Source organism: Camellia sinensis, chromosome 8 (genome assembly GCF_055761805.1).
Source record: "Camellia sinensis isolate YWXY chromosome 8, ASM5576180v1, whole genome shotgun sequence".
In the NCBI taxonomy this organism is placed as follows: Eukaryota; Viridiplantae; Streptophyta; class Magnoliopsida; order Ericales; family Theaceae; genus Camellia; species Camellia sinensis.
The window spans coordinates 174,197,559-174,223,625 of NC_138968.1; the positions used below are offsets into that span (position 1 = coordinate 174,197,559).

A 26,067-nucleotide genomic window follows, 5' to 3' on the forward strand; every position below is an offset into this window, starting at 1 on the left:
ACGTCGAGTTTTCCAACTACTTCTCTATCCTTTTAGGGTCCCTGCACTGATGTGGTAAGTACATATTTAGTTCTTTTTTATTTTTGGGCTACTGGTGTGTTCAATAGCATTCTTTGTGGGATGCCGTTTTTTGGCCTTTTTGTTTGTGGTGATTTGTCATTGCTTCGGCCTCGTTATTTTCTCTTTCTCCGTTGGTTTCTCTTGTTGCTATCATGATTGATTCAATGCATGTTTCTCTATTCCAAGATGTTAATTCCTTACTGTGTTCAATGAAGTCGTCATTGAAGGGAGCTATTACAATTGTTGTTATCTTTTGGCAACTTCATTGTAGCTATTTGTAATGATCGTACTATTTTCAAGTTCAAATTGGATACTTCACTTCAGCTATTCCGTGTTCCAACTTGAGGGGGAGTGTTGGAGATAAGATTATTGTCAAAGATATCAGAAGATATAGAAGATATTAGAATATATGAAGATCTCATGATTTATGCTTATTATCACTTTTTGAATCTTTAATGTATTTCAATTCCTAACTGAAGAGATCTGATTATATCTCCCACTCTATATATATGGTGTATCATGTAAACAAGAGTATCAAGTTGAATGAATGAAAGATATAGTGTAGCCCTTTAGGGCTTTGTGTGTGTGGATGTAAGCCAATATTGTTAAACCTTTGTGTTCTTACTTTTCTCTTTTCTATCTCTATTATCTCTCTATATTCAACCGTATTGCCTTATTACAAAATTAAACTAAAACCAAACAAGAAAAGAGGGCTTACATGGAAGTTAAATTGCTCAGATTCTTAAAGGTGCTTGGAATTTCTCCACTTAGTTTGTTAAAGCTAAGGTCTCTGCAAGAGAAATCATAAAGAAAAAAAGTTTAGAATGGCTATTCAAAATAATTTTTATTTCACAACAATATCATTTCAGTAAAATAGACTCTGAAGCAAATAGTCAATACAATGAATTGAAATTTTCAACCCCACAGAAGTAATTGTCCATCTTTGCAACATGATGGAGTATTTGGCAGAACAAAAAATTCTCAGCTGATCAATTGCTACCTTTATCTTTGAATTAAATTATAAGACATTTCTCCAAATTGTAGTAGTATAAAAATTGCCAATACGGGTTTCATTTCTTCATTGGTTGGTTTGCTATAAATCTAAATTCTCTAAAATGCTTCAACATTTGAATTTATCATCACTACTACTAGTAGTTGTACATACACACATGCTACTCGAGGTTCCTTCAATTATCAGATATCTATCTACAAGGTCAAAAACTTGGTTTGTTTCACTGCTATAAAAAGTTTGATACATTACATACCAACACAAGATAGCTAATTTACAAGACACGACATTAAATTATCCTCGAACAAGCAAGGACCAAAAAGCTCTTACAAGAGAACTTACTATTACTACCAAGGTTTTAAAAAGTGGCCGCAACCATTACGTAACGCCGTTACGTAATGGTTGTGGTAGTTATCGCCACCCGTTACAACCGCTTTTGTATTGTGATTGAGATTCACTGGTGTATCGGCCGTAGCGGCTGCTATAGCGGTCGTAACGGCGCCGTAACGACCGTAATAGCCTGTTACGCACCGTTACGCAACGGTTCCGAATTGCTTCTTTCGAAAAAACACAAAAAAAAAAAAATTGAAAATGGGGGAAGAAAGACAGAGAAAGAAGAGGGAAGATGGAGGAACAAGAGATAGAGAGAGAATAGGGAAGATGAAGAACATGTTATTGATTCGTTGAAGTTGTAAGACCTATGCTATTCTACTCAGCTGCTATCACTCAACCATTTTGTTTGTGTGTGTCTATCTATATATTGTTTGATAATAATAATAATAATAAGTGTGGTCATTATCTATTTGGCTTGATTAATATATATATATATATATATTTAGGCTTTTATTTATTCTCTTACTTTTGTTATTGTTTATCTTACATATAATAGTTAGTGATTGATTTTTTGTATAATATAAAATCATTAATTATTAAAATAAAATGTAAAAAACTCAATTTATAGTGATTTAAAAATATGAAATATATTGGATCAAACTTAAAAATTTATAAAAATTGATAAATATTTATTTTAAAACCCAATAAATATGATCATGGAAAAAAATGTGCATATTAGTAAGTTTTTTTCGAATTGTGCAAAAAATAAAAAAATTCACGGTTCCGGTTACCGCAACCGTTATGCTACAGCCTTTACACCCCGCAATCACAACCGCGCCACCGCCACCGTTACGGCGACCGCAACCGCTTTTCAGAACCTTGATTACTACTGTCTACTGCTAATAGATAATGGAGGAAAGGAATAACAATATACTAACAAAAATTTTAATTCAGTCCATTGAGTTGTCCCAAGATATACTGGTAAGCTTCCATTAATGTTGCAACTTTTCATCAACCTACAATGCGATCAAGAATACATGAGTTCAAGTCACCAAGAAGACATTTTCATACTCTTTCTAAGGCTATGATAAAGAAGCATCCAACTTACAGTCTCTTTAGTTTTGTCATGTTACCGACGAATGGAAAATCAGACACTTTGCTTCCATTCAAGTCGCTAATTCTCCTACATATTGTATTTCAACCAAGAACAGAATAAATGAAACATCGGTTACCAAGAAAATTATTATTCAAGCACCATCAATGCATACAATATGGATAAAATCTGAAAGAGTGAAAGGTTTCTCACTGACAAGTCGGTCATATTAGTCAGAAAGGCAATGCCAGAAGGAATTGGACCATCCAAGCCACTAGCCTGAATCAATCTACCATTACCATGTTTATTTAAATAAGTTGTTGATTGAAAAACAAGTGACATCAAAACATGTCAAGGACTCACAAAGCTTCAAGATGTATCCAGTTTTGGATGAAATTGGGTATGCTTCCTGTGAAGAAGTTGTCCCCGATCCGACTGCGTTGTGGTAAACAATAATTAAACAACAGATTTCAAAATATAAACATTAGTACCTAGTTTAGGAATATTAAAATCCCACAAAAAATGGAAAAAAACAAAACTTATAAAAACTCACAAGTCCTTCAAAGTGGTCAACTTTGCTAGTGTTCCCGGCAGGTCCCCAAAAAAATTATTTGAGGTTAAATACCTTCAAAAAAAAAAAAACAAAATAGAGTTCAAAGGATCAAAAAACCAATTGGGTAGTCCTAGTTTTCAGGGTTTATGACTCTCATATACAATGTCATGGGTTCAATCCTCAATGATGGACGTTAAAAGTTCATTTCCCACTCCTTTGAGGCCACCCCAGGGCCTAGGTCCAGTAATTACAGAGTGTATATACAGGATGGTAGATACTGGGAATTGAGAATTAGCTGGGGTGAAGACCTGGACACACTATGAGTTAATATATATATATATATATATATTGTTAAGTGTTAGGGGTAGTTTGGTCTTTATATCTTATTCTTATTAGTATAAATAGTTGTGTGTAAGATGGAAACCCTATGCTTTTGAATTGAAAAATATACAACAGCTCTCTCTCTCTCGTTCTTTTTCTCTTCTTCTTCTTCTTCTCACCACCATTCAACATGGTATCAGAGCAATATCTTCCTCCTTGAAGATTGTTCCTCTCATTCTTCCCTCCTTGTTCTTGTAGGTATGTCTACAATAACAATAATAAAAAAAATATTAAAAAAAATATAAATATGCTTGAAATTTAATGGGCATACACCCTATAATCTCATTTTGATGTTTTGGCCATTATTGATTGCTATTTCCAATTTTTTTGATTTTTCGTCAAAATTGGGTGATTTTTCGCAAGTTCCTGTTTGAACCTTTTTTGGTTAGTTTTGTCCCTTCCCCTCACTTCTGTGGGAGCCAACTGGAGCCTTTAAGGAGTTTGTTGTCCCTGGTTTGAGGTATTTTGGCCCTACCTTGTCTTTTTCCTATGTTTTGGATGGTCTGCTTCAGTTTTTGGGCTTGTAGGTGATCTGGTTACTGTGTTCTGGGATAATCTTGCCCTGTTTTAGCCTTAGAAGGTGAGTTGCTGTGCTGGTTCATTGTTTTCTGGATTTGTTTGATATCCTGCTTGTGTTTCTATACCATCTTTCTCTTATCTCATGGCTGCCAGCGAGGGTAAGGGCAAGGAGGAGAATGGACTGAGTCGTGGTATGACTCTTGGTGATAGTCCATCTCTCCAGATTAGTCTAGTCAAGCTTAATGGTACCAATTACTTGATTTGGTCCTGCTCCAGCAGTCTTGCCATTGCTGCCGGCGATTGACTAGCTATATTACTAGTAGTACCCAGCAACCTACTGAGGATAGTGCTTTATCCGCTCAATGGATTTTTTAGAATGCTTTAGTTATGACCTGGCTCATCAATTCTATGGAGCCTACCATTAGTCGGACTTTTCTCTTGATAGATACTGCTCACAAGATCTGGATAACTGCCTCTCAGATGTATTCTCAACAGGGTAATGATGCACAGGCCTATGAATTAAGAAAGAAGATTAGGGGCTTGAATCAGAAGGATCACTCTCTGGCAGTTTACTACACTGAGTTGAGTGGTTTATGACAGGAGCTAGATTACTACCAGAGTTTCCAGCCAATTTACTCCACGGATGCCACTATGTTTCAGCAGGCTGTGGAGAAGGAGGGAGTGTATGACTTTCTTGCAAGCTTAAATTTGGAGTATGATCATAAACGGGTTCAGGTGTTTTGTCGCTCTTCGTTTCCTACATTGTGTGAGGCTTATGCACTGGTTCAACAGGAGGAGAGTCGTCGTAGTGCTATGGTGCATGCCCCTGTTCAGGATCGGTCAGTAATGGTTGTTGTAGACACCCCATTTTTGACCATCCTCAAGACTTGGATATGCTTGCAGGTGCATCCGGTGGTAAGTTTGGTTGCTCGTCGAGTACTCAAATTTCGCAGTGGAACGTCACAGGTTTGAGCTTTCCAAACCCTGTATCCTTTCTGCCCAATTTTTGGACCATGTGTTGGTCCTGTCAGCATGTTGTTTGTGGTGCACTGCCGGCCATGATTGGGCTCTGCCGGCCATGCACTTTGGCCTGCCGGCCATAAATGAGCCCTTGTCGGCCATCACTGATGGCCGGTCGGCCACCAATGTTTTAACAGATATTTTTACAGATATTTTGACAACTGTTTGCACAGATGAGCCCATCTGCTTGCACGTGGATGGTTGAATCTTTACAAAAAGCCTTTGTATCTTCTATATATAGAGTTAATCTATATGCATGCAAAGGGTTACAAAATTTGCATGAGCAAGATTTCTCTCTCTCTCTTTCTCTCACTCTAGAATCCTCTCTCTCTATATTTTGTGCTTGAAAGTAAGTTTTCTCCACACATTTGCACTAGCACCGTTAGCCAAACACCTTCACCTTGGAGCTAAGGTTCTTGGAGGTCTTGTTTGAGCTCTCAAAGCTAGTTTTAGCTCAGAAAAGTTGCTGATTTGCTGCCGTGCTTCAAGGGTAAGGAGTTATCGTTTTTAAGCTTACTCTTGCAGATTGGTTTGGCCACCTTTGCATGCTATTTTTGGCCTAGTTGTCAACTACAAAAACCTCTATTTTTAAGTATTAAAAATGGTAGTTTGAGTCCCTTTTGGAGTTAGAGGTGTTCCACCCCCTTTTATGGTTTATTTGCTAAGCTTTGTGCCATCTTTTAAAGGGTTTAAAACACTCTTTTCTTGGCCTTTTAACCACTGAATTCCTGAAGAATTTCAGTGGTAGAAACTTAGTTTTGAGGTCCAAAATAGGAGGCGGTGGCCTCCCCTCCTTGTTTTTTGTTGGCATGTGTTGATGGCCTACCAAGTGAGCATGTATTTCTCCCTTTTTGAAGCTTAGCTCAAGTATGTTTTAGGCTTTATTTTGACCTGCTTTAACTCTATTTTTGGTTGGTTGGGTTATTCCTTGATTGCTTCTTACACTTGTAGTGTAATCAAGCTTACTAGCCTAGCATACTTGATGTTCTAACCTATCATTCTAGCTTGTGTTAGTTACATTCCAACATGTTTTTGGCCTTGTTTTGACATGCTTTAGGACTTTTTTGAGTGGTCTTGGGCCTTTGAGGCTTGTTTTGTATAGCTATAGTATAGTTGGCTTCACTAGCAGTGAGTTTTGAGGCCCTTAGCATGCTTTACTTGTGATGTTTGCATGACATATCATCATTTAGCATGTGATTTCAATGCTTATATCTCTGCCACACTCTCACATATTTCACTCTTTAAGTGCTTTTGAGATTTGTGCTTTGTGCTTTGTTTGTGAGCCATCATATGAGCATGCTTTTCTTGTCTTTTGTGCCTAAGTTTCAGCATATTTTAGCCACTGATTTGGCATGTTTTAGGTCTGTCCATAGCTGGTTTGATCATTTGAGTTTGGTATTGCATGCTTCTTTTCACTAGTTTAATGCTTTTGGCTCTTAACATGTTGTGCATGTGTTGCTTGCATGTTGTAGTATTATTTTTCATGCCATTTCAGCACTAAAACATTCTGTAACCTCTCTCATTTCTTCGATTTTGATTTGTTTTGAGGGTTAGTTAACCTTAGGTTGTGTTTAAGCTTGAGATAGAGCTTGTGCTCAATGGTTTTAGTCTTCTTTGAGGATTTCTACTAACCAAAGGCATGATCTCTCTCATGTCATAAGTCATTCTTTGGTTGACCCCTCTCTCATTAGAGGACACTCACATTGGACTTAACCGATTAAAAAATGGATCGGTAATGCTAAAATGTGTAAACAAAATCAATTAAGTAAAATATGAGCAAGATAAGCATATGTGTGTTGCATTGCATGTGTTTGGATCAGACGTTAATCCAAACACAAGAAATGCGAGACGTTTCATACTCACAGTGATGAAACGTGTCACGTTTCTTGGTCTCCATTGCCTTTGATCTCTTATGATAAGGTAATTGACTTGTGTCTTTGTTTTGTGCATTTATTGAATGTGTACAAGTTGGATCTTTGGCCATCATGCATTGAAAATACTTGTTTGGTGGCTTTAGACCCAATGATGCCACTCTTTTGATGTTTTGAGATGATAAGGAGTGGCATAGTACAAACATGTCCCTGAAAAACCCTCATTTTTTCCTCTGTTTTGTGCTATGCTGCAGTTTGGTGTTTTAGCACACCAGTGGCCGGCAGTGCCTCACTGATGGCTGGCATTGCTTCACCCTTGGCCCATAGAGGCACACTCTTGGCCGGCAACCACCGTGGCAGGTGGTCGGCAGCCACCTTTCATGGCCGGCAGGCCACTGGTGCACTTCCCAACTTGGATTTGGTAAGATGATGCAGCAAGTTCTTGGAGAAACCCTGCAAACAGAGCCTCTTAAGAGCAAACCGGAAAGCTTTTCGGGGCGAAAACCTAGTGCATGCATGTTCATCTTCCAATCAGAGCTGAGGCAGCATGGTTTAATGCTTTACTTGTTAGTTAGCATAGTTTTGTAATTTAATTAATTAGCATGCTAATTAGTTAAGTGTTGTAATAATTAAATAGCTTAGTTTAGCTATTTCTTTATTCGTTTGGCTTGTAATGATTAGTCTAATTAGTTTAATTAGATTAGTTAGTTAGCTTAGCTTAGCGTAACTTAGCTTATTCATTCGGACCCTCCTTTGAGAAGGCACAATGTTGTAATAAGCGTGCGTGTGTGTGTGCATCTCTTCTAACCCCACGTCTTTCTCCCTTTTATTTAATCTCTTTCGATGGTTAGATTAGGGCATATTTTGATTAGCATACCTTATACTTGCATGCGTGCATGCACCGGGCTCGGCGTATCATTCAAACTGCATCATATTTCAATACCTATTTGAATACGTGTTTCACAGCATGATATCAAATCATTGCATTCATCTGCCATCTTAGATAGCCGAGCCTATTAGTTGCATTTTTGTATGTGTTGCATTAGGCATCTTGTATAGTTAGGATCATGCATTGTTTCTAACTAGTTCTTTGTTTTGGCTCGGAGTACACTGTAAGTTTTACGCTTTAGCATCCTTGCCTGTGTGTAAGTGACTGCCATGTTTCACATGCTTGCCATGAGGCTATGTGCTTATATGCTTAACTGCATGAATGCTTGTGGATGAAGGCTTTGTTGCTTGAATTGGGACAATTCATTGATTGTGAGTTTTAAGCCCACTTTGCGAAGTGGCAAATCGTGTTTTAAAGCCCATCTTGTAAGATGGCAAATCCGCACTTTAGCCCACTTGAGGGTGGCATTTTCAAACCATTTTCGAAAACAAACATGAGTTGAATTTGTTCCAAATCTTGCGACTTAGTCTATACTTGTATGCTGTGCGCATCACATAGTAATGTTAGTCTAATAACTAGAATAAGAACACATGTGTTTATAAAAACAGCATATCATATGTAGTAGAGGCCGATCATTTGATCGGGCGAGTGGGGGTGCTCATTTCAGGACCTTCCCCTCTCGTACCCAAGTTCCCGAGCCGAGACAACTTTGGTGATGACGGACACGTGGCCTTTGGCACGAGTCAGGGTTTCCTAAATTTTTCAAAAATAAAATATTCAGGTAGCGACTTTGTAATCTGGCATAGCAGTTCATGTATGGCGTTTTTTGATTAAAATCGATTTTTCAAAACGATTTGCTGGATTTGGACTCTTTGGTGTTTATCAATCTCACATTGCACTTTGTGAGATTAGATTCAAAACCGTGACAGGAGTCCGAACTGTAGAAGACCAATTCGAAGCCCTCCGAAAGGGGGCGACGAAGAAAGTCCGGTCTATAGTTGTCGACCCCAAGTCACATGATACTCCACCTTGTCAGCCTCAAGGTGGTGGTAAGGGTCCATTGGTTGATCGGGACTGGTTGAAGTGTGATTATTGTGGAAAGATAAACATGATAAAGAACACTGATGGAAGTTGCATGGACAACCTATTTGAGGCCGTGGTTGTGGTCATGGTGTTCGTTCTCACGCACATATTTCTGAGACTACTGTTAGTGCCTCAGATGATGCTGGTTCTATTTCCTAGGATGGGCTTCACACTCTCAGACGTTTGATGGCTCGACTTGATTCTTCAGCTGCCTTAGTTCCTTTCTCTTCTGCCTCTTCCAACTTTGCCCACACAGATATTTCTGCCAGTGCACTTAGTGCCTCTTCATCGTCTCCTTAGATCATTGATTCCGGTGTTACCGATCACATGATGGGTACTTCTAGCTTTTTCCATTCTTATTCACTTAGTTTTGGGCGAGATAAGGTTAGAGTGACTGATGGCACGTTATCTTCTATCTCCGGCAAGGGCTCTGTTTATTGCACCTCTCTACTTTCGCTTTCATCTGTTCTTCAAGTTCCTAATTTTTCAACTAACTTACTTTCTGTTAATAGCCTTACTACTGCTCTCAATTGCTCTGTAACTTTTTTTCCAACTCATTGTGTCTTTCAGGAACTGGCTATGGGGAAAATGATTGGCAGTGGTAAAGCAAACAGTGGACTGTACTTTCTGGATGTCATTCCTGCATCAACTTTGTCCTCTCAGGCTCTTCAATACACTTCTAGCTCATCCATTCGTCTTCTTTATCAGTGGCATCGCCGTTTGGGACATCCTTCTTTTAGTATTTTAGAGAAACTTTTTTCTTCATTAGTTTGAGATTGTCCTAGGAATAACTTTGTTTGTGATGCTTGTGAGCTTGCTAAGCATAAACGTATTTGTTATCTTTCAATTAATAAAAGAAGTATTTTTTCTTTTATGCTTATTCATACCGATGTGTGGGGTCCTTCCCCTATGGTTTCTACCTCTAGTTATTGGTGGTTTGTCACGTTTATTAATTGTTATTCCCGTGTGACTTGGATTTATTTACTTCGTACTAAAAATGAAGTTTTCTCGTGCTTCAAAAGTTTTCATAAAATGGTATCCAATCTCTTCAATGCTACTATTAAAATTCTTAGACGTGATAATGGGACTGAATATGTTGATGGAGCTTTCAGGGCATACCTCGAGGAGCATGGCATTCTTTATCAGACTAGTTGTGTTGGCACTCCTGAACAGAATGGAGTTGCTGAACACAAGAATGGCCACTTCCTTGAGGTTGCTCGCTCTCTCTTGTTTACCATGAACGTTCCTAAGTCTTTTTGAGGGGATGTTGCTCTTACCACAGCTTACCTTATTAATCGTATGCCCTTTAGTGTCCTCCATTTCCAAATTCCTCTTGAGCTTCTCCCCGTGACTTATCACACTTCTTCCCTTCCACCTCGAGTTTTTGGGAGTGTCTGTTTTGTTCATCTTCAACCTCTTCCTCGTGGGAAGCTTGATCCTAAGGCTGTCTGGTGTGTCTTTCTTGGTTATTCTGCTACTCAGAAGGGCTACAAATGCTATGATCCTCACACTCATAAGTTGTATGTTAGTATGGATGTCACCTTCCGTGAATCCGAGTCTTTTTTTTCTGGTCCTCCGCTATCTCCTAAGGGGTAGAGTGGTCTCGATGAGATTATGGATAAGACAACATCATATCAACATGAGTTGTCTTTTTTCCTTCCTAATCAGCGGGCTGTTATTTGTGGTGAGGGGGAGCCTAGCAAATCTGTTGATGAGGAGTCGGATTTTGGTGGTCGTTTGGACAGAGCTGATCTTAAGACTTATTCACGGCGTCAGAAAGAGCAGACTTCTCTTGTGTCACCAAGTCAATCATCATCTCTTATGCCAGTTCCACACCCAGTTTCCACTGACTCTACAGGTAATGATCCTCAACCTATTTCTTCATCTATTGTTGATAGTCCTGTTACTGATGATTTGAGTCTTTCTATTGCTCTCAAAAAAGGGGTTAGAGCCTACACTCAACACCCTATTTCTAAATTCGTGTCATATGAATCGTTGTCTTCTCCATATCGTGCTTTTGCTTCGTCTCTTTCTTCTATGTGTATTCTGCAAGGTTGGAAAGAAGCCATCGGTGATCCTAAGTGGAAAGTAGCTATGGTAGAAGAGATGCAAGCTTTGAGTAAAAATAACACATGGGAGTTGGTGTCTCTTCCTAATGGAAAAAAACTAGTCGGATGTAAGTGGGTGTTCACCATTAAGCACAATGCAGATGGGACGATTGAACGGTACAAAACAAGACTAGTGGCCAAGGGATTTACCCAGACATATGGAATAGATTATCAAGAAACTTTTTCCCCGGTAGCAAAGATAAATTCCATTCGAGCTATTCTATCGTGTGCTTCTAATTTGGGATGGCCTCTACAGCAACTAGATGTAAAGAATGCTTTTCTTCATGGGGATTTGGAGGAGAAGGTATATATGGATGTACCTCCAGGATTCTCATTTCAGTCTACAATTGGAAAGGTTTGTAGATTGAAGAAGGCTTTATACGGCTTGAAATAATCTCCTAGAACCTGGTTTGGTAGATTACTAAAGGCAATGCTGGGATTTGGGTATCAGTAAAGCAATGCAGATCACACCTTATTTGTCAGACGCAATGTACATAAGGTAATAGTGCTTATTATGTATGTGGATTACATAGTTGTGACAAGTAAGGATGAGGAGGATGTGACCCATCTCAAGATGCAATTAGTCAAGGAGTTTGAGATAAAAGATCTTGGTCCATTGAGATACTTTCTTGGGATTGAAGTTGCCAAATCTGATAAAGGCATCTTCATTTCTCAAATGAAGTATATTCTAGATCTTCTTGAGAAAACGGACATGTTGGGCTGCAGACTAGCTGATTCACCGATTAAGACTAATCATCATCTTTGTAGTGGGGTTGGTGAGCTTGTGGAGAAGGAAAGGTACCAAAGACTTGTGGGAAAACTGATATATCTCATACTTGTCTAGATATTGCGTATGCAGTTGGGATAGTGAGTCAATTTATGCATGATCCTTGTGCAACTCATTTGGATGCAGTCTATCGCATTTTGAGGTATCTTAAATCTGCCTCTGGAAAAGGAATTTTGTTCTCTAATCATGGTCACTTAAGGTTGGAAATGTTCACAAATGCAGAATGGGTAGGCTCTATAGATGACAGACGCTCTACCTTCGGTTAGTGTGCCTTTGTAGGGGGAAATCTAGTCACATGGCATAGTAAGAAGCAGGCGGTAGTATCCAGATCTAGTGCTGAAGCTGAATACAGGACTATGGCACATGGAACATGTGAACTAATGTGGCTTCAATCTTTGTTAAGTGATATAGGGCTTGATTGCAATGATCCCATGACTTTGTATTGCGACAACAAGGCTGCTATTAGTATTGCCCACAATCCTGTTCAACATGACCGGACTAAGCATATTGAGATTGACAGACATTTCATTAAGGAGAAGTTGAATAAGGGTGTGATATGTATACATTTTGTTAAGTCTGAAGATCAACTGGCAGATGTTTTTCCTAAGGGTCTTAGTAGTAAAGTCTTTCACCCTATTTATTGTAAGTTGGGCATGAGAGACATCTTTGCACCAACTTGAGGGGGAGTGTTAAGTGTTAGGGGTAGTTTGGTCTTTATGTCTTATTTTTATTAGTATAAATAGTTGTGTGTAAGGGGGAAACCCTATGCTTTTGAATTGAAAAATATACAGCAGCTCTCTCTCTCTCTCGTTCTTTTTCTCTTCTTCTTCTTCTTCTTCTTCTCATCATCTATACATTCAACATATATATATATATATATAGACATATCAAAAGGATCAATTGTCCTTAACTTCGGGTGCCAACAAATGGATGCTCCAAAAGCCCAATCTATTAGAGTAGGGCATAAGTTGTAACATATATTTCAACACTATTAGGACTAGCACATTTATTTAACAACTTTGTGACGTAACATAAATTAGAAAGGAAGGGAAATAAAAGAAAGTAAAAAGGTATTACAGTCTCGTAATGCTGGAAAGGTTACCAAGCTCCTGAGGAAGGTCTCCCGATAGTTCATTGAACTCGAGGATTCTACAAGCATGAAAACTCCCAATCTTAAATAGAACATGAGTGAAATTCTTCATATGCATAAGAATAAAAAATAATTAAAAATAAAAAGATATGAGTGATTAGAATTTCACAGGCTGTTAAGTGTGGTGATGTTTCCAATTTGTGATGGGATTGAACCTGTTATTCGGTTTCCAAGGAGGGATCTGCAATAACACCATTTTTAGTATTAGAAACATGAATAGAAAAACTTTGAGGTTGCATTTAAATCTTAAAATTGTGAATGGATTTATAGAGGATAAATAAAAAATTTCTTATTGATTTTCTTTTTAATCTACAAATCCATTCATAAATAAAATAAAATAATTAAAAAAACACAGCACAAAATGACATAGATGTACATGTCTCATTAAATTTGTGTATTTACATACATGTTTACTAGTGGCAAGGAACCCCATTCTGGAGGGATAGTACCATTAACGTAGTTGCGGCTGATGTCACTGCACAAAAGAGAGAGTAATTAGCAAATAATGGCCAATTCTAATGTATATGCCGGCGTAGAATGAAAAAGCAATTACAAGTTTTTTATCGATGGACCAGATTGGCTAGAACACTTGCACCTCACTAGAAGGTCAACAGTTCGATATACCTACATTTGGTTCTTACTTTCCTTGTATTAGTTAGGATATTTCTCTCCCACTTTAGGAATTTACATGTAATTGTATTTTATGTTGAATTTGATTCTCATTGTAATTACTGATCCATTGTTTGTGATACCTTGTAAGTGGAAAGCAAATACTTACAATTCTTGGAGATAAGGGAGTTTGACCAATTCTGGAGGGAGAATGCCACCAAGATTTTGTGATTTGAGAACTCTGCTCTTCAAAACAAAAATTAGTTTATTCATACTACTTGCAACATATGGCAATAAGGATGAAAACATGGAAAACCATTTTTTAGTTTCCCTTTGAAGTACACACCTTTTTACCATGTTTGTATTATGAATTTGTGAAGAAATTTGTTAGGGATAAATAAAAAGAAAAAATGAAAAAAAAAATTCTACTTCACACACCTCTTTCTTTTTCCTCTCGGCGGGTAAATCACTCCTCAAAGTAATTTTTACCATCGGTTTGGTTGGATCTCCTAATGTAAAGGTAAATTATAATAATATTTCTTAAACTTTACATTTAATATAGAAATACTCTTATCGTTCTGAAAATTACATCTGCTCGAAGTTTATAGACGCATTTCAAATTACACCCTCCATTAGTGAACACTTAGTCAACCAAGGAATTTTGTTTATGTCAGCAATTAATTTTTTTTAAATGCCAGTTTTAACCTTGTATCTCACTTATACAAGACAAAACACCACCATTCCAGACAAACCAAGCAAAGAGCAGCCTCCTATGTGCAATTGTCACCCCTTCTCTCTCTATAAATCAACACTTACATGAGGTGGCTCCACCACCTGATTTGAGTTGATGACTACAAGCACAAAACCCACTTGGGATTTTTATCAAACAATTCGTCCACACACTTTCTCAACATCGAATGTTGCCCTCATATGCTTCGATTTGCATAAATAATCAATGGAATCTAAAATTTCAGATTTCCTGCAACCCTCAACATCACCAACCAACCAACCAAAACCCATATTTGAAATTAAAACAAGCATAATCAAATATGGTATGATATATATATACACACACATACATAAAAGGAAAGAATAGAGGGGAAATTGCCGAAGACCTCTTAGTCCCTCAAAATGGTGGAGATAAGAGAGTGACAGATTTTGAGGCAGGAGAGAAAAGGGCTTCGACCTAGAGAAGAAATAAAAGACAAAAGAGACGTTGGCGGTAACAGTTGTCGCGGTGGAAGGAGAGGAATAATGTCGTTATTTCAAGAAGTAGCATGAGGGGTAATATCCTGATTTCATCATTTGACAGTGCTTGTATACGCTAAAAAAAAGTGCTGGTATTAGCATTCCATAATTTTTTTTGAATCTTCAATTTTTGAGAAATTTTATTTTCACACACTAAGTTTCCTTACTCTACACACTTAATGAATTTTTTTAGAATCACAATTTTATCCTTTAACAAAAGTACCATCTCACCAATCCCCATCTCATAATTTCTCCATACACATCTCACCAACTACCAAACACATCTCGCCCACCAATAAACCCATCTAGGCATAGAATCCTATAAATGATTAGTTCATCATTACCCTTGTCATCTCTATCATTTCCCCGTCTCTTCCGATTCTTTTTATCTCCATCATTGTCCCTATGGGAACGATATTGCTTCCCAGTCTCACCCATTCTTCTATATTAATAATTGCCTCCTGATGACACCAAAAATAAGTTTCAAAACAAGCCATCCATCAAAATCAATGAAAATGAAAGAAAAAAAAAAACCAAAGTTTAATTTATAATCTTTTGTATAATAATAAATATCTTATAGAATTGACTACTAATTGTATTAGTCTCAGTTCAGTCACCCCAAACAACAAATCCCACAAATTCTTATTAATGAAACAGAAAAATTCAGAGTCAAGAGAGGTAAAAAAAAGAGAAAGATTTGAATTTGTATAAAATTCATAAGACCCATTAATGAAACTAAAAAAAAAAAAAAAAAAAAAAAAAAAAGAACTTTAATAGAGATAGATGGTTAATTTAGTTACCAACTGTACTTCAAACAAAACAAGAATTCTTGAGAGAGACAGAAAGAGAACTGTGAGGTGGGTGCCCTCAAACAAGGTTACAACACAAAAAATTTCTAGTAATGGCATGTTGAAGGTGCATTTACAAGTCATGGCACTCTTTAGTTGCCGAACCTTTTTTCATCAGCAAACACCTTCTTCATCGTTCAATCAGTGACAGAGATAATAGCACCATCAACCACGTAATCCTCCAATGTGGACATCGAAATTGATCGATCGTGGTGAAGGAGGGAGGTTGTGTTGCTGCCGCCGTCGCCAGTAGCTGGTGTAGTTAGGGTTAAGCTTTTTGGAGTGAGAAAGGAAAGACGGAGAGGATGTGCACAGAGAAAGTGAGGGTATATTTGAAATGTGAAGTGTGTGGACTAAGATAAAGAAGTAAAAATCAAATTACTAAGTGTGTGGACACAAAGATAATTTGGTGTGTGGAAATAGAATTTCCCCCAACTTTTAGCTCTTTTTTTTATTACAATAATAACCTCAAATAAAATTACTATAAAGGACATCATTAATTTTGGGATACCCCATCTCACAATTAAACCTACACATCCACTACATCATGAATTAGGGTTTATGAGGGCACCCACCTCCATCACCACCCATCCATCTTTTCCAAATCTCACCTTTAAAACTTACCCACCCCCAAAACCTTAAAAACCATTTGGCGGCAATATTCTAACGGTAATGGTAACAACCATTGGATTACCTACACTTTTCTGGCTATGACAATGAATGGAAATTTTTCTGATAACCACAACTCCATAAGACAAGAGGAATACAACAATAAAAACTTAGAGGAGGTTCATAGCTTTGATATTGTTCTTAGCTCAAAAGAGATTGGTCTTGTAATGGTAAGTTTCTTGAAAAAAATAACAAAAATAATAAAATATGTTCATCATTTTTTCGAGACTGAACTCCCGAATATATAACTGAAATTCGGGAACATAGGCCCGCACATTGTTTATTTGTTCGAGAACCAGTAACCGAACATTGATTTTGAACTTTTTGTGATCTGGGATAAGCAGAAAATGAAGAAAACTTGAACAACTGAACTGTTTTAAGAACTGGGAATCGGAAATTTTAATCTCTGAGAAGTGATTGTATGATAGGTTAAGATAAGTAAGGTTGGTGACAACCATAGATTAGTTTTGTATTGGAACATCTTCTAAAAGATTGTTGTGGCTCAAATCAAGAGTTTGGATTTGAGAGCAATGAAAAATATCAGATGGGAAGTTGGTTAAATTGGCAGAGACAATATTCTTCTTGTTCTTCTTCGTGGATTTTGAAAATGATAAGACTCTTTTTCTTCTTCGTGGGTTTGTTAGGATTTTTTGGAATGGAGGTTTTTTTTGGAGTGTGCATTCAATGGGTGAAATGTTTGAGGAAAATTTTGGTATTATTTGGGAGGAGAATAGAAATTTTAACGTGCCGTTTGGTAACACTTACGTTTCAGTTTTCTGTTTATATTTACAAAAATTTTAAAAACTCAAATAAAAACTTATTTGGTAAATTTTTGATTTATAAATCAGTGGTCTCAGTTTATAAATTTGGCCAAAAATGTAAACTCAAAAAATGTGTTTCCGTTTTGAGTTTTGAGTTTTTTTTTTTTTTTTTACCACCCAACACTAGCCACCACTCGCCACCATTTTCCACTACCGTCTTCCGCCACCACCACCCACCACCCACCCTCTACCACCACCTGTCACCACCACTCACCACTCACCTGCTACCACCACCCACCACCACCCATTACCCGTCACCAACCACCACCCACCTGTCACTCACTCGCCACCGCCACCATCCACCTGCCATCCACCTGCCACCTGCCATCCACCTGCCACCACCACTCACCACCCACCTGCCACCACCACCAGCCACCCACCACCACTAGCCACCAGCCACCTGCCACCCACCCATCACTACCACCCACCACCACCACCCACCTGCCACTACCACCCACCACCACCCACTCGCTACCACCCACCACCCGCCACCGTCACCCACCCATCCACCATCCGCCACCTACCCGCCACCACTTGCCATCCGCCACCCACCTGCCACCACCACCACCCACTCGCTACCACCCACCACTCGCCACCGTCACCCACCAACCTGCCACCACCACCTACCACCCGCCACCACCACCCATTCGCTATCACCCATCACCCGCCACCGTCACCCACACACCCACCACCACCCGCCACCCACCTGCCACCACCACCCACGACCCGCCACCACCACCACCCACTCGCTACCACCCACCACCCGCCATCATCACCCACCCACCCACCCACCCGCCACCACCCGCTACCCACCACCCACCGTCACCACTTTTCACCACCGTCTTCCGCCGCCACTTGCCTCCACTTGTCATTTCTCACTCTTTTTTATATTTTTAAAAAATTTTAAACATTTTGTCAATTACCAAACACGTTTGTAGTTTATGTTTTTCTAAAAATAAACAAAAAATAAACAAAAACTAGTTTATAAAATTTTTGTAAATATAAACTGAAAACGTAAACGTTACCAAACAGACAGGGTTTCAAAATTTATAAGTGGGGGTCTAAAGAAATGGGGGATCCAAAATAATTTATGGGGTGCTAATATCACCACTCCTGAAAAATTCTACTTACAAGTTACATCACTATTTCATCTCATTATTAATTTCTTATTACACCAAAATTAATTTTTCTTTTTTCTCCTTATAATTACCATAATACCAAACTTACCCTCCATCTTTTCGAACCCTAATTTTACCTCACTCTTCTACCTGCGACAGCTACTCAACCCCTCTCTCACCAGAAACCCCCATTTGCTTCTTGCGATCTCCTCCACCACTGCCTTTTCTTTCCTCACAAACCAACCACACTACGACCGACCTCTCACCAGAAAATAGGTCGAATTTGATGTGTGTCACAACACCGAAGTTTTTTGTGCTGCAATGCTCGGCAACCACTCGATTGGAACCGTCGCTGAAATCGATCTCAATCATGGTGACATTGCTGGGTATCTCCCGGATGGGCTTGCACTCCTCACCGATCTCACATTCTTTCACATAAATTTGAGTTAGTTTTGTGGAACTGTGCCTCACAAGTTCAAGAACTTGAAGCTTATCTTCATGCTTGATCTGAATAACAATCATTTAGCCGGAAAATTCCCTCTGGTGGTATTGAAATTGCCGATGTTGAAGTTCTTAGATCTTTGATTCAATGAGTTTGAAGGCAATGTATCAAATGAACAGTTTGAGCTTGCCTGGATTTGATGATCAGAGGAATTGTTTACTGCGAGGCCTGTGCAGAGGTCAGGGGCGTAGTGTTGAGCGTGCTAGAGAGGGGTCGCCGATAGTAGTTGCAATGGTGGTGGCCAGAGAAATTGTGGTGAAATGAGGGTTAGGGTTAAATTCTTGAGGGTTGTTTTGGGAACTTGGAAAATGGATAAAAGTGTAATTTAAAAAAATTAAAAATGTGGGGCGTAAGAAGATAAAATGATAGGAAATTCCTATTTTCACACACCAAGTTTCGTTACTCTATACACTTAATAAATTTTTTCAGAATCACAATTTTATCTTTTAACAAAATTACCATCTCACCCACCACCACCTCACCCACACATCTCACAATTTCTCCATAAACATCTCACCCACCACCATCCCACCAGCCACTTCACCATCGGCCATCGCCTCCCATGCCCAAACCTCAACCATACACAACATTTTCTTTCCCTTTCCACACTCTTTTCAGTCTCTAAACTTCCTATTTCATTTTTTTTCTTTTTCGGTAGATCGCCGGAGAAATCGCGACCGTTCGAACAACCAGTGCCGAACATATTGCCATCATTCGAATATCAATTATCGAACCAATTGAGTATGTATAGATATCAACTATTGAATCTATAGGGTTTGTTCGAGCATCAACCATCGAATATTTCTTTGTCTCTTTTTCTTTCTCTGTTAATCGATCGATCGATCGATCGATTGTGGTGAAGGAGAGAGGTTGCATCAGGATGGAGGGGGCAGAAAGGATGGGAGAGGGGGCAGAGAAGACTGGAGAAGGGGTGAGAAGGTGGATCACAAAGGTAACGATGACCGATGATGATCACGATGGAGGTGAAAATGATCGACGATGATCGTGATAGAGGTAACGGTAGCATGAGGGGCTGTGTGAGAATGGCTGAGAGGCTAGGAAGGGGTGGTGGTTGATGTCGTCACTGTCACCGTCGCTGGTAGCTGGTATAGTTAGGATTAAGGTTTTTGGAGTGAGAAAGGATGGAAGGAGAGGATGTGCACAGAGAATGTGAGGGTATATTTGGAATGTGAAGTGTGTGGACTAAGATAAAGAAGTAAAAATCAAATTATTAAATGTGTGGATTGAGAAAAGATGTATACAGAGATAATTTGGTGTGTCGAAATAAAATTTCTCTAAAATGATTGGTATAAGTAGAATTACTCCTATACGCTTCATTTGTTTCATTTTGAATATGAGGGCTGCTATTTAGTCTTACATATCTTCTTAGAACTCCCACATCTTCCATTTTCTTTAATTCCAATTTTTATCTCAATATAAAAAGAGTGCTGTTATTAGGACCTGTCAAAATTCTTTGGACCCCCAATTTATCATTTTTTTATTACAATTATACCCTAAAGTAAAATGACATTAAAAGACATTATTTAATGGAACACTCACTTATCAAATAAAAACTTGTACTCTATAATATTGGACACCCATCCCCACTCCCACCCCACCTCCACCTCCAACTCTAACTCTAACTCTAACTCTAACTCTAACTATACATATTCCATGCTTGTAAATCCTAAACCTATTATTCTTCAAAACCAACCAACATAAACCCTAAATCTATTATTTTTCATAATCATCTTAAACCCTAAATGTATCATATTCATCACCATCATCAACCCTATTGAACCAGAAAGTTTTGCTTCAAGTATAACGTATACTTCATCACTTATTTCACCATGTAGATAAATGGAAGACGAGAACAACAATTCTAATGAGACTGTCATTTCATTGGTAAGTTTATCTATCTTGCATTAACATTCTCGGTCGTTTTCAGTCATTCTTCTTTTGTTCGAGCTATTCAGTACTGGTTTGCTGACTGTTAAGATTATGTTCGATAATACAGTACTGAACATAATCCTTTAGTTCAATATATGGGTTCCGAACAATAATGTAGAGAGTCAGTACTGTTGAACCAAATTAGGGTTTTGTGTGGTTGTGGTTTTGGTTGGTAAAGGATTTTTGTTTGTGTGGTCATGGTTAATCGCAGAGAAGAAAGAATCAAATTATACCTTTGATTCTTAAGAAAAAAGTCTACAGCTTTGTTATGTGTGGCACCACCACCAGCTACGTTGTGTGCGGCTCCACCACCAGCAAGAGACTGGTGTTCTTTAACAGTAAGAGATGTTCTAAAAAAAAAAACAGTAATGAAACAGCAAGATCGGGTCAGCGTAGAGGAGACGAAACAGAGGAAATGGACGGTCAAGTAACAGGGAAGGAGAGGGTATGAAAAATTGGGTGGATATGCATTTGATTGCGAAAATATTATGAATATGGGTAGATTTGATAATAAGTAGGGGTGTCCAAAAAAATATTATTAAAATTTAGGGTTTCAGGTGGGCGTCTAAAGAATTTTGGCAAGTGCTAATAGCAACACTCTATAAAATTTCACTTTTATCTTAACCTAACCTTAACTTCCACCATCAGCAACTCCGCTGTTGCGGCCGGTCCATATCACCACCAGTCTCTCCGTCCCAATACTGCCCCCGTAGCCTATCTCCACATGTCGCCATCAACACCTCCGCTGTTGTGCATTTCATTTGATATTGAATTACACACTTGGCTCCTTTGGCCATCATGCATTGGAATGCGTGATTGGTGGTCCGAGGGTTGAGGACTATACTCCCTTGAGCTCATGACATGATAGGGAGGGTAGTTGTGCAAACATTGTCTTGTAAATGCATTGCCATGCTCTGTTTGTCCTCTGTTGCAGCAACAAGAGCTTTTTCACAGGAAGAGATGGTCGATCGACCATTTTCAATGCCGATCAACAACAAACATTTGGCTGAGATCCTTATTTTTGGTCGATGACCAGTTTACCTTGGCCGATGGCCTCATCTTTTGGCCGATGGTCTCATAGCATGCCCACAAGGTGGTTCAGAAGTGTCACAGAAGTTGGCACAATTTTCAGAGGTACAGAGCAGTGCAAACAGAGGCAACATGAAGCATGGAGATGGATTTTTGAGTGAAGCCATCCGAGCATGCATTCATCCCTCGTCTCGAGGCCATTTCAGTGTTTTAATAACTTAGAATAGTTATTTATTTCAATTTGGTTGTATAATTAATTAATTAGCTTGTTAGTTAGTTAATTAGATGATTTGTATTATTCTTTCGGACCCTCCGTCGAGAGGGCGCAATTATGTAATAAGCGTGCGTGTGTGTGATGCATGTTTTCCAACCCCCATTTCTTTCTCCTTTTTACTTAACCGCTTACGATGGTTAGTTTTAGGGCATATTTCATTTAGCATCCTTATGTTATATATGTTTGCATCATTCATTTGTATTGCATGCACCGGGCTCGGTGCATTATACTAACTGCATCGTATTTCAATTACAAGTTGAATACATGTATCAAATTGTTGCATCTCAAATGCCATTTTAGATTAGCCGAGCCTATTTCTAGTTGCATTTTGCATGTGTTGCATTAGCCATCTTAACATGGACTAGGATCATGCATGATTTCTAACTAGTTCTTTATTTTGGCTCAGAGTACACTATGAGTGTTTATGCTTTAGCATACTGCATGTGTGTTAATGTTGCCATGAAAGCATGCTTGTCATGAGGCTAATTGCTTATGTGATATAGCTGCCTGAATGCCTGTGGGTGAAGGTTGGATTATCTGAATTGGAACAATTCATTGAAATCCGCATTTTAGCCTACTTGCGAGTAGCAAACTTCAAACTATTTTCCAAACAAATGGATATGCGATGCTTTGTTCCAAATTAGGCGATCTAGTCTATACTTGTGTGTTGTGCGCATCACATAGTAATTCTAGCTAATTAACCGGAATAAGAACGCATGTGTTTTCAAAAACAAGATATCATGCTTAGTACAAGCCGATCTTTGATCGGGCGAGCGGGGGTGCTCATAGATGACCTTCCCCAATCGTACCCAAGTTCCCGAGCTGAGGCAACTTTGGTGATGACGGACACATTGCCTTAGGCACGAGTCAGGGTTTCCTAAATTCCCCCCAAAATAAAATATTTAGGTGGCGACTCTGTATCTGGCAAAGCAATCCATGTTTGGCACTTCTTTCTTAAAAATCAGTTTTCCAAAACGATTTGCCGGATTTGGACTCTTTGGTGATTTATCAATCTCACATCGCACATTGTGAGATCAGACTAAAAACTGTGACATTGAGTCCGAACTATAGCATGAGGCCCAAGGGCGCATCTACAGCTGCTCGATTTCTCTCGCGAAAGCGCCATCATCGAAAGTAGAGAAGTGAGCCGCGGAAAATCTAAGGTTTGCGGTGGTGGAGGTGGTTTTGGGGAGGAGAAAGAATGAGAGAGAATGAGGATTGGTGGAGTGATAAGCTAGGAAGGTGACAATGATGGCAGTAGAGTGATGAGTTGGGAAGGCGGCGGTGATGCGACAGAGAACGGTGGTGGTCGGTGGTGAGAAGAGGTGATGAGTTGGGGGTTCAAAGAAGAGGGTTATAATTGGGATTAAAGTAGAGGTTCAAAGAGAAAACGCGAGGGACTTAATTAAGTCGGTAGGGGTTCAAAAAAGTAGGGGTCCAAAGAAGGTGCTAATAGTAGCTCTCTTGAACATTAACCTTTGAATAAAAATAAAATGTTCGAATATCAATTTCTGAATAAAAATCAATTATTCAAACAAAAAACTTGCTTGACAATTGATATCTAAATATTTGTATTTTGTTCGAGAGTAAATATTCGAAGATTTATATTTTGTTTGAAAGTTGATATCCAAACGATATAAATAATATATATTCTAACAAAGTCTAGTGTGAAATAGAATCACCTGTATACCCATCTTTTGGAAGTGTAATTTATTTACTACATTTCTTGTATTATAAATAAAAACACAGAATAAATATTTTCTTAATGGAAATTCTACTCTACACCCTTTTTGAAAATGGTATATCATATGCACTTTTTTTTTTTTTTGGGTGAATAAGTCATAAATACATATATAATTTTGGGCTAAAAAAACACGATAACAAAATAGGCTAAATAAGCTAATAAGATAAAATATCACACCCATACCATAATCATTACACTTTTTCTCTCATAAAAGTCAAGAAAATCAAAAAAAAAAAAAAACAAACAAACAAACAAAGCCACACCAAACGAGACTAAAAAATTCTCAACACAAAAAAGTCAGCTAAAAAAGCCAATGCAAAACGAAGACTTAGTTATGTCATTTTTTTTATTTAGTTTTGATTAATTTTCTTTTTTAGTATGACTCATATAGTGTTTTGGTTATGAATTTTTTTTTTTAATTATAACTTAAAAAGTATAAAATTGTATATATATATATATATATATTTTAATTATAGGTATATATGGTACACAGTGTGTACCATAGACTTTCCTTGTCTATTAACAAACATTAGTAATTGGTTTTTTAATTCATAAACCTAAAAAGCTCATATAAGTGTATCATCTTTACTTTGAGCCTCATGACTTGGGGGCTTCAGCTAAGACAGTAATGTACAAGTAATTACATTAGTAAGGGTGACAGATGTAAAGATGAGATAGTAATAGCAATAGTGAGGCGGATGGTAAGATGGTAGAGACGGTGCCGTTGGGGATAGGATATTGTGTTGAGGTAGTGGTGGCAATGCCAATAGTGTTGGTGGTTGGATAGTAGCAATGATAATGCATCGATCACTTTTGTAAGATTTTGAAAAATGATTTCTATTTTTTTTTTAGAATATGAAAACTATTTATATTAAAAATAACATACAAAATAAGATTTTAAAGGACGAAACAAATCATGCAACAAAAAAATAAATAAATAAACAACCAGAAAAACAACAATTCCACCAAAAGATTTTTTACTTTTTGAAAATGCAAAACATATTTCATTTTAATAAATAAAAAATTTCCTGTGCTGTGACACTCAACGCCAAAAATATAAAGAAAAAAAAAACTCTTCGCTAAGAAAAAGATGGCACTTTCTCCAAAAAAAATTTGAAATTAATGCCCGACAAACTATATAAATGGAAAAGTAATTAGGGTTAGACCATTTGCTTCAATATTCATTGTACGAGCACGAAATAATCTCCTCATATAACCCTGTTGATTAAGTTTGCACTTCTCCAAACGTCGTCGTCTTATCACCTGAAAACACAAACATGAGCTAGCCGGCGGGTGTGTGCTGGAAACCTCTCTAATGCCTAAGTCAGCAAATAGACAATAGACAAAAGCTCTGTGTAGATTCCACTAGACACAATCCTAGTAGGAATTCAACTTTCCTTATAAGAGTCCTCCTAGGAATCACACTCCCAAGGATAATGCATATCCTGATAACACCATACTCATTACTAACCAAGTGAGATGGTTTGCACAATCCTAGTAGGACTCTACTCTTATTAACAGAGTCCTCCTAGGAGTCTCAAGCCCAAGGATAATGCTTATCCTTAAAACACCCTCATCACTACAAGCCAAGTGAGATGGTTGAACCCTTTACCTCGGCTGACACTGCGATCAACCAAGTTACTTCGGCTCTATGCTCAACATAAGCGAGCCATGATGACCCTACTACAGGTTAGCATCCTACCGAGCTACACCCAGCTCGGCCCATTGCCCTACTATCATCTCGGTTAGACCAAGGTTTGTCCCTAGATAGGTCCCAATTCCAGCAACACATCCAACTGTCCTGGTACCTACCTCGGCCCAAAGCTGAAATACAAAATATCTCCTTGGCCCATTGCGCGTCCAAACTTCCAAAGAGAACTCGTCCTAGCTCGGCCCAATTTGTTTACAAATTACCCTCTCAATTGCCCCTTAATTCCATCTGCGTAGCATGATTGGGATTATTCTCCTCCAACCGAGCTAAGAACGCACAACTCTGCCGAGCTAGAAAAGTTTGTTCGGTTTCACAACTTGTTCGGCCCCAATAAGTCTTGTCAATTTCTCAACATGTCCTTCCACTAATCTGGCACGTCTAACACGACGTCATTCCCAGGATACGTGGCGTGCCCCCTTTATCCTTGTTCTCCTGTTACAATCGTCATGTACCTCCAAAAATTTGAACAGCCCCGCATTTTTGCCTTCAACATTTATATCCTTCAAGTTCGTAATCGCACGAGAAGGCGTTCTCTCTGTGTAACCGGGCTATATGTCCCACCATTTGTAATCATCTTCCAATTAATGAAAAATTTCGATCTCTTTGCTCAGTTCCTGTGTTTCTTTTTCAATGTTTTGCATCATTCCGACTGTATGTCTAGCCGAACTAATTAGCTTGGTTTTACTTG

General features: G+C 38.4%; 1 protein-coding gene across 12 annotated transcripts in view; it reads right to left on the reverse strand.

Annotated features, from left to right (window-relative positions):
* The window catches only part of LOC114290434 (putative leucine-rich repeat receptor-like serine/threonine-protein kinase At3g14840), a 58,093-nt gene that overhangs the window by 18,496 nt on the left and 13,530 nt on the right, over window positions 1-26,067 (reverse strand). For 2 of the 12 annotated variants that reach the window (XM_028234371.2, XM_028234354.2), the window contains exons 3-12: window positions 13,635-13,706; window positions 13,263-13,331; window positions 12,966-13,037; window positions 12,784-12,855; window positions 3,049-3,120; window positions 2,859-2,930; window positions 2,713-2,784; window positions 2,511-2,585; window positions 2,341-2,418; window positions 779-850 (exon numbers count right to left, since the gene is read on the reverse strand). In XM_028234371.2, the coding sequence (XP_028090172.2) occupies window positions 779-850; window positions 2,341-2,418; window positions 2,511-2,585; window positions 2,713-2,784; window positions 2,859-2,930; window positions 3,049-3,120; window positions 12,784-12,855; window positions 12,966-13,037; window positions 13,263-13,331; window positions 13,635-13,706 (726 nt within the window). Of the gene's footprint in view, window positions 1-778; window positions 851-2,340; window positions 2,419-2,510; window positions 2,586-2,712; window positions 2,785-2,858; window positions 2,931-3,048; window positions 3,121-12,783; window positions 12,856-12,965; window positions 13,038-13,262; window positions 13,332-13,634; window positions 13,712-14,580; window positions 14,983-26,067 lie in introns of those variants that run through there. The other 10 variants (XM_028234414.2, XM_028234377.2, XM_082884155.1 and 7 more) reach the window with 9 other exon arrangements.